Source organism: Lissotriton vulgaris, chromosome 8 (genome assembly GCF_964263255.1).
Source record: "Lissotriton vulgaris chromosome 8, aLisVul1.2, whole genome shotgun sequence".
Lineage (NCBI taxonomy): Eukaryota > Metazoa > Chordata > Amphibia > Caudata > Salamandridae > Lissotriton > Lissotriton vulgaris.
In genome coordinates, this window is record NC_141696.1 from 806804595 (window position 1) to 806817138 (window position 12544).

The following is a 12544-nucleotide window of genomic DNA, read 5'->3' on the forward strand; positions in this document are numbered from 1 at the left end:
TGGAATCTGGCAGAAGGGCAATTTTTCTGTAGTATCTACAGGACCAGGATAGTACTGATAATTAGGTCTGCGTGTCCCATTTTTATACCCTGTGCCTCCATTGAAGTGAGAGAAGCTTCTGTGGTTTTTCCTCCACAGATGTATCTAGAATGTCTTTCCTCTCTGCCTGGTCCCAGTCTGCCTAGGGGTACAACCGGCTAGTGTGAAGTCCTTTATGTGTGAGCTGGGCCAGTGTCCTTGAAGTGAAAGTGTGGTAGGTGCCCCTCATCAAACTAGGATTGCTCATCCTGCCGACCCCTAGACCCTTAATTGTAATACTACCTTCAGGAAGGAATACACAAAGACCAACAGCTAACTGCACCTAGCCATCTGACCCAGTAATAGGCTGCATGCCTCAAAAGGTTAGGACATGAATATTTGAACTTTATAAAAGTGGCATTTTCATTTTGTGACTTACAATCCAACTTTACCTTTAAAGAGGGTTATAAATTACAATTCTCGGACAACATACATAGTGCTCCTACTTGCTCCTAATCAAAGGTTATCATCACTCATTAAATGCAATAGGATTCTCCAATGTTGTCATATGGAAGAGGTAGGCCATGCAGGAGCTAAAAACAAAATGGAGAGGTTTTCGCTACCAAGACATGTAAAACTTAAGAGTACATGTCCAACTTTTTAAATACAATGCACCCTGCCCTATGGGATTTTTAGGGCCTACCCTAGGAGTGACTTATATGTTTTAAAAAGGAAGGTTTACTCTTGATGAAAGGTTTACTTTACCAGGTCGTAAAGGCAGTTTAAAACTGCACACACAGACTGCAATGGCAGGCCTGAGACAGGTTTTAAAGGGCTTAAACTCACCTCAAACTTAACCCAGACAAAACTGAGGTGGTTCTCACCGGTGGAACATCTAGTTCCTGGAACCCCACGTTCTGGCCCCCCTCACTTGGTGCCCCTCCCTTACCCTCCCACTCAGTCAAAACCCTTGGGATCACGCTGAACCAACATCTTACCTTGCACTCCCACATCAGTACGGTGGTATCCTCCTGCTTCTTCACCCTTCGCACCATTAGGAAAATGTCTAGATTTTTTTCTCCCTCCGCCTTAAAACTCATTTTGATGGCAGTGGTGTTATCTCGCCTTGACTACGGCAACATCCTGTACAACAGTGTCCCAGCTTATGCCCTTCGACGCCTTCAGCTGGTCCAGAACCAAGCTGCCCGCCTCATCCATGGTCTCCCTAAATTGCACCACGCCACCCCCCTACTATACGATTTGCATTGGTTGCCCATCAGAGAGCGGGCTCTATTTAAACTTGGCTGTACCACGTTCCAAGCCCGAGCCGGAACTGCCCCAGCATTCATAAATTCCGAAATCAAAAATTACACCCCGGCCAGACAACTCCGCTCCTCCACCCATTCTCTCCTCTCAGTACCACACTTCAGGAAAAAAAGAATGGGGGGGGTGAGATTCGCTGTACTTGGCCCCACTTTTTGGAACTCCCTTCCCGCCACCATTAGATCCATTCCCCTGTACTCTGACTTCCGCAAGGCACTCAAGACTTATCTTTTCCTGCAAGCCTTTCCAGTCTAACCTCCAGCTCCCTTTTCCTCTAGGTTCAACCGCATCCTCAGCGCCAAGGAACCGCTAGGTATATGTGTGCTTAATAAATATTTTTTAATTCAAATTCAATTTACCAGCCGTTGGTATATGGTATGCCACTTTACTAGGAATTTACAAGTAAATTAAATATGCTATTTGTGTGCAGGCTAATTTTACCATGTTTACATTTGCGTGCACAACCACTTTAGCTCTGGTAAGCAGTGGTAAAGTGTGCAGAGTCCTAGAGGCAACAAAAACAAATTCAGAAAAACAGGAGGAGTGAAGGCAAAAGGTTTGGGGAAAAACAATACCACAATTATCAGATCTAAGATCTGTGGAGCCAACACAGCCCTGGACTGGCCCTTCATATGTACTATGTCCCACAAAAATATAAATGTTTATACTTGGAACTGCCACCTGCGAGTAATCCAGAAAGAGTCACAGTCAGCAAAATTAGTGTAACCACCAGCACAATGGAAGCATTTTGTCAGAGGGACGATTGTACTGCTTCTGCTCATGCTGTGCCTCCTCGGCATGTTAGAAAGTTTGCATTGCTTCTGTCTATGCTATCAATGTGTGCGTGAGTACATACTGTGGGGACCAGAACAGTCCTCCCAATGTTGATGAACCCTGACAAAATCAGACAAACACCATGTATTATTTTATTTGATCATTTGGTAGCGCACAGGACTCACTCCCCGAGGAGTATCTTAATGCTGTGCTGCTCAAAAGAGGATAAAACATTCTAAAACAGCCAAGTCTTCAAACCTTTTTTCAAGGAGGTGAAAGCTTAGCAAGAGCAAAGACTAAGAGGGAATTTATTCTAGTGATAAGGGGCTGTGTAAGAGAAAGATCTGCCCCATATATTAAAGTACAGATGTGTTGGACCACCAGAAGTGCCTTATCTGAAGATCTTCAACATCTTCAAGGCAGGTAGGGGTATAATCGAGTGGACAAATAGACAGTTTGAGACATGTGGAGTGCCTTCTGTGACAGACATCGTAGTTTGAAAATGACACAGTTATTAATCGGAAGCCAGTGAAGCATCCTGAGAACTAGAGAGGAAGATGAGTGTTAAGGCTGATTGCATATTAGTTGTACCGCAGTTTTCTGGAACACCTGCAGTTTGGACAGAAAGCTGCCGTTTACTGATATCAACAAAGCGTCACCATAGTCAAGGTGACTGGTGATAAGAGCCTGGACATGAGTCTTTCTGACAGTGTCTGGAAGCCACAGGAGAGATTTTTGTAAAGCATCACAGTGACAAAACAGAGGCTACGGATGGCATTCACTTGGTCTTTCATAGGATGAGATTGGTTTAACTTCACTCCAAGATTTTTCACTACCTGCTTAGGCGAGGGAGTGGGACCAAGTTCTGAAGGCCACAATTCTGTTTACCATTTCTCGGTCGCTTTGCCAAATAACATGATCTCTGTATTATGGATAATTATTAGGAGGCAGTTGTTACTCACCCAAGCAGCAATTTCTGTCATGCAATTTGCAAATGTGCCTTTCACTTTGTCTGGGTCAGGTTCAAAGGAGATAAGAAGTTTGAGTGTCATCAGCATACAACATGATTTCCACAACGCAGGCTCTCACGATTTGAGTCAGCAGGGCTACATAGATGTTATACACAGTTGGGCTCAGGCACGATTCCTGAGGCACTCCCTTGTTCATATGCATCAGTTTAGACTCTAAAGAGTCCATGCAGACTCGTTGAGTTCGACTGCAAAGGAAGTTCCTGAATCATTGTAGTGCTCTGTCGTACAGCCCTGCCTCGTGAAGCCTACGTATTAGAATAGAATGGAAGACCATGTCAAACTCTGCTGTCAAATCCAGCAGTACCAACATGACCGGGGTTCCAACATCTACGGAGTGCTGTGGAGCTCTCAAACACTTGATTGTGAGGAACCCAAGTTGTGGTTTTCTTCTAGAAAGGCTGAAAGTTGTTTATTAATAAACCTTTCTGGAGCTATGGCAAGTGACGGTAACATCGAAAGTGATCTATAGTTAGAGAGAAAATGAGAATTTGGGTTTTTAAAGTAACAGAGATACTAAAGCACACTTCAATTCCTTAGGCACTGTAGCCGTAGTCAATGAAATATTGTATAAGTCCTTGACTGCAGGCTCCATGCATATTACTAAACTAGGAGTTGTCCTAGGGGGCATGGGTCTTGAGTTGAACCAGACTTGACATGGGAAAGCATTTCCGACTCCTGGTCCTCCGAGTAGAGTTCAAAGTCACTCAAACTGCATGTGGCTGTAGGATGTGGAAGGTTGTGGTCAAACTCATTATCAAACCATTCAGGAATAACTGTAAACTTATTGTAAATGTTCTCTATTTTACCTGCAAAGAAGTTGGTGAGATCGTTACACAGTTCATGGAAAGTCAAAATTGTAGAGACACAGGCACGGTGTTCCACAAAGCTACTTAGGGCTTTGTATAACTATTTAGTACAATTACCTGCTTTCCCAATAGCGGAGGCTAGATATGATTTCTGTGCAGCCCTATAGGATTATGATAAACTCCAAGCCTGGATCAACATTCTATATTATCCTTTTTGGATTTTGTGGTCTGCCATCTATGTTCAAGGCGTTTACAAATTGATTTCTCTTGGTGCAGCTTGTCGGGATACCATGGAGCTGGACTTCTAGAAGAAACGGATGAGGATATCCTGAGAGGTGCTATGTGATCAAAGGAGGATGTTAAGGAGTCGTGGTAAATAGATAGTATGAGTCCACAACCGGATACGATGAAAGCGGAGGGGTATTAAAAACCTCCATAAAGGTGGCCGGAGTAAATATTTTAAAGTTGCGACAAGTTTTGACCATTTTCCTATATTTTCTGTCAGCGTTGTTACGTGGGATGGACAACTTGATCAGATGATGATCTGACCAAGTAACAGGAAGTGGAGAATCTCAAGATACATCCCCAACATTATTAAAAGTGAGATCCGACATATGTCCTGCACTATGTGTAGGGCCTGACAATATGTGTTTAATCCCTAGTGATTCCAAGTCAGCTAAGATTTGAGTCCCACCTAGACCATTGGTGTTTTAGCCATGTAGTTAAAAGTTGCCCAATACTAGGAACTTCTCGAAAGCCAAAACATAAGGTGCAATATAATTGATTAGCGCCTGCGTAAAATCCATTTTAGTGCCTGGAGGGCGATACAGTTATGCCCTTTTCCAGGCTTCTGTTGCAGATAACAATAACTTGAAGATACCTATCTCTAGCCAATCAGTGCATAGGGTGTCAATTAGCTCGACCTTTAGGGAATCACAAAAGGCAATGGTGATACCTCCTTGGAGCGTTCAGTCCTGTCAGATCTAACCAGTGAGTAATGTTCAGGTATGGATAATGAAATGCAGGAAACAGCAGCATCACAGAGCCAGTTTTCAGTAAAGCTCTTGATACAGCTCAGAGAGGAATTGCAAAGTTTGGTGCTAGCCAGCTGGATTTGCTTTAGTTCTTTAGAAGAGTATTTCCTCGCCATATTGGTAAACCTGGCAGGACAAATAATGCATCTGAAGTAAAAGGACGGGCAGGGGTCCTGGCACAGGTGTCGTCCGGGCACAGACGGGCTTGTCTTCGGTGCGCCTGGGGTATGCCCGCATCCACGCCCTGTAGCTGCTTTTAAGCGTCAATGTGCAAGAAAGACTAGACTGCCAGCCTGCCCAAGATGGTGGCAGTCTATTTTCGCATAGGAAATGAGGACTGCAATGGACCCCGACTCTCTCTGCAGCAAATGTCACAGCAGCCGCAGGGGACCAGAGAGTGGTGAAGGTCATTAAAATTATTAAGAGAACGGTGCAGTGGGTAGGCGGTTAAGCTAAAATAGGGTACTATTACATGATGCCACAGACTAAAGCAGTATAACATAGGCAATGGTTCACATCTTCCTTTTCTCACATAAAATATAAGGAGGTGCCCCCAAAATTAGTATTAAAACAATGTAAAAACCAAAACAAAGGCAATTTCAAAAGAAATACCTACAACCCCATCGGGTTGAGGCACAGGTTTCCACAGTGTCTGTAAGTCTTTCTAAGAAAGTGCATCAAATGCCAAAAGCACAGGTATAATTGCTTTGGTCTGCTGGATATCACACCCAGTAACACAGCATGCATGGAGTTAGAATAGGTCCTAATATATGAAGTTATGCCATAGGGGGAAGTGTGTGTGCGTATGTGTGCATGTTTGTTCATGTTGGTGTATGTGTGTGTGTGTGTGTGTGTGTGTGTGTGTGTGTGTGCACATGTGTATGTGTGTATGTGTATGCACATGTGTGTGTGTATACGTGTGTATGTGTGTGTATGCATGTGTATGCACGTATGCATGTTTGTGTATGCATGTGTGTGTATGTGTGTGTATGCACGTGTGTGTGTATATGCATGTGTATGCGTGTGTGTGTGTGTGTCTGTGTGTGTGCGTGTGTGTTTGTGTGTGTGTGAAGAGTATGCTGCTGCTGCCTGTGTTACACTATTGCTCTGTATGAGGGAGTACAGGGCTGCTGCCCAGGGCTCATCCCTCAGCCCAACTCTGTTTAACATCTACATGGCACCGCTCGCCCACGTCGCCCATCGGCACAACCTCAACATCCTCTCCTACGCCGATGACACCCAGCTGATACTCTCCCTCACCAAGGACCCCCACACTGCCAAAACCAACCTTCACGAAGGATTGAAGGCCGTTGCTGAATGGATGAGGAACAGCCGACTGAAGTTGAACTCGGACAAGACGGAGGTCCTCATCCTAGGATCCAACCCTTCGGCCTGGGACGACTCCTGGTGGCCGACTGCACTGGGAACCGCTCCAACACCCACCGACCACGCACGCAACCTAGGGGTCATCCTCGACTCCACCCTCTCCATGACTAAACAGGTCAACGCCGTCTCCTCATCTTGCTTCAACACCCTCCGCATGCTCTGTAGGATCTACAAGTGGATCCCCACTGAAACGAGAAGAACAGTCACCCAGGCCCTTGTCAGCAGTAGGTTGGACTATGGAAACGCGCTCTAGTGAAGTAGTGTGGCTCACTAGTTAGAGGCGGCAGACCCGAGAGCAGAGGACGGCCCGGGACCAGGGTTCGATTCCCGGCGCGGCAGGTTTCTGGACCAGGGTCAGCGGACTCGATAATTCTCTCGCCTCGGTGCCCACTCTGATCAGCGATCACACTCGGCAACTCTGGGCATTAGCTTGCCTCATCTTCACTAACGGCCCCACCAGACCGCCGGGGATGCCTGGTCTCACCCTGGAGATACCCATTAAGGGACCATCTCTCAGGGAAGCCAGGAAGGGTTTCGCAGCGGTCGAAGCGCCTTGGGACCCTACGGGTAAGTAGTGAGCTATATAAATGCCAATACATTTACATACATACGAGGGAGCCTCGGTCAAACTCATGAGACGGCTCCAACGCATCCAGAACGCCTCTGCAAGCCTGATCCTCGACATCCCTCACCGCAGCCACATCACATCCCACCTGAGAGACCTGCACTGGCTCCGGGTCAACAAGAGGATAACCTTCAAGCTCCTCACCCACGCACACAAGGCACTCCACAACACCGGACCAACGTACCTCAACAGACGACTCAGCTTCTACACCACCACCCGCCAGCTCCGCTCCGCCGACCTCTCTGCCAACCTCTCCGTGGCTAAAGTCTCCCGCTTCTGAAGAGCGACCTCAGGCGGCAGATCGTTCTCCCACCTCGCCGCAAAGACCTGGAACACCCTCCCCATCCACCTACGGCAGACCCAAGACCTGCTGACCTTCAGAAAACTCCTCAAGACCTGGCTTTTCGGGCAATAGCAGAATTCCCCACCCCAGCGCCTTGAGACCCTCACAGGTGAGTAGTGCGCTTTACAAATGATAAGATTGATTGATTGATTGATTGATTGCTGCCCATGTTGTAAATGTGCCAGTATGTTAGTGAAGCTTAGTAAAAACCTTTTCATACAAAATTTAAAATGCTTGACTGTGTTGATTCTTCTGTGATATTATACTTTGTATTAAATTTAAATCAGCATTTGAAACAAACATCCTCAAACTCGTTCATATTGTCCATCAACATAATCTTTGAATGGGTGTACCTACTTATGAAACGCATACAAAGTATATGGGATTAATTTCCGCCTACCAGCTGTAATGAAGAGACCTCCTCCTGCTTTATAAAGCCCATGACTCGAAAAAGGGGCCGCACAGATGATGAAGAATCCTCCAGCCACAATAGTAACCACGCCGAGCAACACGAAAACTGTCCAGAAACCACGATAAACTGTAAAAGAAAAATATGTGTGGGTTAGATTTCTAAAACGTATAATATTGTTGATGCCGAAGGTTAAGTCAACGCATAGGGGAGAACATAATCTTCTATCACCTGTTTTATGCCTGTATAGAAAGAGTTCGGGGTATAGAAAGAGTTCGGGAGTTCAGTCAGGGCTGTTGTAATCCAAAAATAAAATAAACATTTGACGCAAGGCTTTGGTAGAGTGTCTGTTAAACTCTGTGGCTGGTGATTTGGGATATATGCAAGCAACAGGCATGATGTCTTGAGATTACCTGTTACACCATTAGCAAAAGGCATTTCCTCCTTTCACGGATGTAGCAGTGTAAATAAACATGTGTCCTTATGGCCAAGTCAAGCACTGACGTTCTAAATGCAGCACGGTCCGACTAAAAGGCAAATAAATATTGGAAATAAGTCTTGCTATGCTTTGCCATGCTTTTCTTCCTCCCCCCAGCCCCCTCTGTTGTGAGGTCCCACCCACTGCATGATCTACAGCCGTAAGAACAGACCACTGCACACAGTGACTTGCTCCACATATGCTAAATGTCTTTTTGGGAGCTGCCAACTGAGGGGTTTAGCTAGGCTGTACTGCTCGGCTTTCCCAGAGCTATCACCACCATATGTGCAAAGCTTGAATAGAAACCATCAGAGAGAATCAGACATTGACCAATGAGGATGAAATGAAGTGTGAGGGTAGTGTGAACAAGTATACTCCATGTCATCCATCCGGGACCACCAAGCAATCATTGGCTTCTACAGCAGGCCTAAGCTGCCTGATCTCACAGAATTCTGTATTTTTTCTTCTGGCTCCTGCACAAAAATAAATGCTCATCTTTTCTTAGTCGAGCTAAGGACATACAGCTAGGTTTCAGGCCTAGTGGACTGCTCTTATGGCACTGACGACGCAAGTTAATTTAAATTTTATTTAGTAATGTACTGCATCAAGCCCCAGAACACTGCCCCACGCAGAAAGAGGTAGACCTCTGTTTTAGCCCTTTGAAATTCCCCATTTTATGTTCTAACATACATCCCAACCTCAGTCCTACCTTCCGCCCGATACTTAAACACTGTCCTCAAATCGCACCCAGGACTGAATGGGGCCATAAATAGGTCCAGGCACCAAAATAAAAGTGGCCCCCATTATCAAAGGAGATAGCTAAAAAAAGTGGCCCACATTTGCAAATTCGGCTAGTTTTGAACTTGTAAAGACACGCTATATAGGTATTCTGCAAAGTATGGGAAACTATTTGCTCGGCAGCACAGCAAAACGCTCGTTAGCCAGTCCGGCCCTGCGTGGACCGCGTCTCTGTGGCCCATCCGTCTGTTTGCAGCGTGGCGCAAACGAAGATCCCTGACCTCAAGTGTCTGGAGTCCGGCCGGCCACGCTGTGGAGGCTGCTTGGTGGGAGGCCGCGAGCAACAGATTGGTTGGGGCATCTGGAGAGGTGGAGTCTGCCTCCAGAGTGACTGGCCATAGCACGCGGAGCCCAGAGCGGGCCCAGAAGATGGCTGCGAGGCAGGAGGTCTCTGAATGGGGCACGGCCATCACCCACCAGCAGGGGTCTTCGTCAAGCAAGGGGGCCCAGGCTGCCACTGGGAAAACGCCTGAAAACGCACCCGCCCCCAACAAGTGGTGTGGTTGGAGCTGCGGGACTGGCAACCTGGAGGTCAGGGTGGCGGCTATCACATACAGTCCCGGGTCTGCTGGGGAGCACCCTGCAATAAAGAGGCCTGAGTCTCAGAACCTACAGAGATCATTGGTCCATTCAGGAGCTGTAGGATAGGCCCTTAAGTCATTGGGAGGGTGGCATCCTCCACCTAGGTCACCGGAGCTCAGTGACTGGGCAGGGAGGGCTGTAATCGCAGTTTGTCTACACCGCCTAATCAACACTAAGCAAAAGCCCTAAGGAATTATAGTAAAAGCATTTTGTGCACATATGGCTGATAGCTAGGAGGGCAGAGCGACAGCCAGTTCATCCAGGTGCCTTGTGCTGGGAAGATTGCGACACATGGCGTATGACGCAGAGGAGGGCCTATCTGGGACAACCCTGCAGGGGACTGCGCTGTGGCCGTGCCGGCTCCTCATGGCTGCTGGGTCTTCCTTCCACAGTTCCGGCGTATGGGGACCCGTCCTGTAATCAATAGTTGAAAAGAACAGTGAAAGACGTAGCTGCACGTCCCTCAATTTTGAATGCGTCCGGCCGCGCTGTGGAGGCTGCTTGGTGGGAGGCCGTGAGCAACAGATTGGTTCAGTCTTGGGTTTTGTGTGGTGGGCTCTGTGGATCCTCTATTGCACCACCGGCTGTATACATGTGAATACACTGACACCACTGACCCACACTGGGTTCAGTGACTCACTGAACCAGTACACCTGACTACTGCTGCATCACCATCATTAATTATTTAGAACCTGCCCTAGCGAGTGCAGGCCGTGAGAGATCACCTCCCAGGACACTCGGCGGCAACCCATACCTTCCACTTAGAACTTGCCTTGGTGTCATTGAGTGAAAGACCCTCAAAGGTCTGTTCAAGTCTCGCAGGGAACACGCAGCCCAGAGACCGTAGGTGTGGCATGTGCAAAACTGTGCCGCACTCTGACTGACACTGTTGACCCACTCGGAAGAAGCAATGGGGAGAGACAGGCCACAGAGAGGGGCACAACAAACTAAGATTAATCAATACACTGCACAAGGTGTGTCCCCTCAAATGGAGATGCCCCAGGACTCCCTGCAGCCAGCAGACACACTGCAGACCGACCCCACAAGTGCACACATTCTTGCAGCCATCAAGACCTGAAGCACAGAAGTACAGGGAAAAATAGAGGCGGTTTCTTTGGATCTTGGCCTACTGAGAGTGGATCTTCAGAGAGTTGCAGAGCACTCTACAGCCATGAAGCGGACCATCACAGAATTGCAGGCTTAAAATAGCGACCTAGAAAACAGCCTTCTTGGACCTTACAACAAAGACTGCAACCCTGGAGCACAGAGCCAAAGATACAGAGGGGAGCTCCAGGAGATGTAATCTGTGATTTGTTGGTTTTCAGGAGTGGGCTGAAGGAAGAACCCCGGAACAGTTCTTAGAAAACTGGATTAAAAATTGCTGCCAGAGGCCTCCCTGTCCAAACTATTTATAATCAAGAGGGTGCATCATGGATTGACCCTGACTCCTCTGGCTGGTGCTGCACTCCGCACCCTCATAGCCAAAAATCTAAATTGCAGAGACCATGATTGCATCCTCCAGGAGGTCCTGCGGGTGGGATATCCCCACTTTAAGAACCATACTATAGGTACATTCCCAGACTACACGAGGCTAGTCCAGCAACAGAGGATGTCATTCACTGGAGTAAAACAGAGACTGAAGGCTATGCAACTACAGTACATGTTGCTCTACTCAGCGAAGCTAAAAGTAATTCACGAAGGCAGATCTAATCTCTTCACTACCCCCGAGAAAATGTGGGACTGGCTGGAGGAGTGGGAACAGGGGCGCCCCTTGCCTTCAAGAAGTACAAATACCTCGACCCGGGCCACACAGCGCTCCCACAGGCCCAGCAGGCAGAGACAATACACCAAACAATCCCCCTGCTTATCCCAGAGAAGAGTGGTATGGCAGGATGGATCCCTTGACCTGAAGAGAGCCAACTCAGACAAAGATGAGGGGCACCTGCCCCACATTGACCCAAAATAGATGCAAATCCTGCAAGATGAGGCCAGGGCACTGGTGGAGGTAGTGACTGTAACTAGCTCAGACAACTGCAACGGAGAGGTGGTAGAAGACATGCCACAGACAGATGCTCATTGACTAATTGTAGCCGCATCATTTTGGCTTTGAATGGACAATGACAATGAACAAGGCGTTAGGCTCGGGCTGCATGCGCGTAAATGCTTAGCTATGGGTGCAAGTGGCGCACTTAGGCCGCAGGGTTCCAGGACTTTCACTGGGCATGGTGGTAGGGCAGCAAGGCCATGAGTGAATGGAGTTAGTCTCATGATTGGGGAGGCACAAATTGTTTACACAGTGTTTACCAGGGGGTGGGGAAGGTGGGGTGTTATTGTAATAGGAACAATTGTTGGCAGCAATGGCAGCACATGAGAAATAAAATGGCGTTATGTTACTACTGGACAGATGGCACAGTTTAAAATTGTAACATGGAGTGTACAGGGCCTTAACTCTTTCATTAAATGATACATATAGCAATGCTACAGGAAACACATCTTTCAGATTCAGAGGTAACTAAGCTCCACAATAAATGGATGGGTCAGATGTTTGCTGCAACATTCTCTACATATTCCCAAGGGGTAGTTACATGGGTGGCCCCACAGGTACTGTTCAAACTCCTTAGCAGTGAGGCGGACATTGAGGGAATGTATTTACGGATACATGCAGAGCTAGATGGTAGAGAGATATGCCTGCTGAATATTTACGCTCCCAAAATAGAGAATCTTGACTTTTTCTGCAATCAGAAGCCATCCTTCTGCCATTTGTAGGCACACCGTGGTGTGGGCTGGGAATTTTTACCGTGTTTTGGATAATACTTTGGTTAGAAATCCCTCTGGGATCCCCTCTAAGCTAAACATGACTGACACTCTCCGGGGTGTCATGGACTGATTAGGTTACACAGATATGTGGTGCACGATGCACCCGGGTGATAGGGGTTA

The 12544-nt window shown here is 47.3% G+C and overlaps 1 protein-coding gene across 1 annotated transcript in view; it reads right to left on the reverse strand.

Annotated features, from left to right (window-relative positions):
• Window positions 1–12544, reverse strand: part of TMEM182 (transmembrane protein 182) — a 154731-nt gene that overhangs the window by 23118 nt on the left and 119069 nt on the right. Inside the window, exon 4 of the mRNA XM_086934681.1 lies at window positions 7741–7878. Within this exon, the coding sequence (XP_086790807.1) occupies window positions 7741–7878 (138 nt within the window). The remainder of the gene's footprint in view (window positions 1–7740; window positions 7879–12544) is intronic.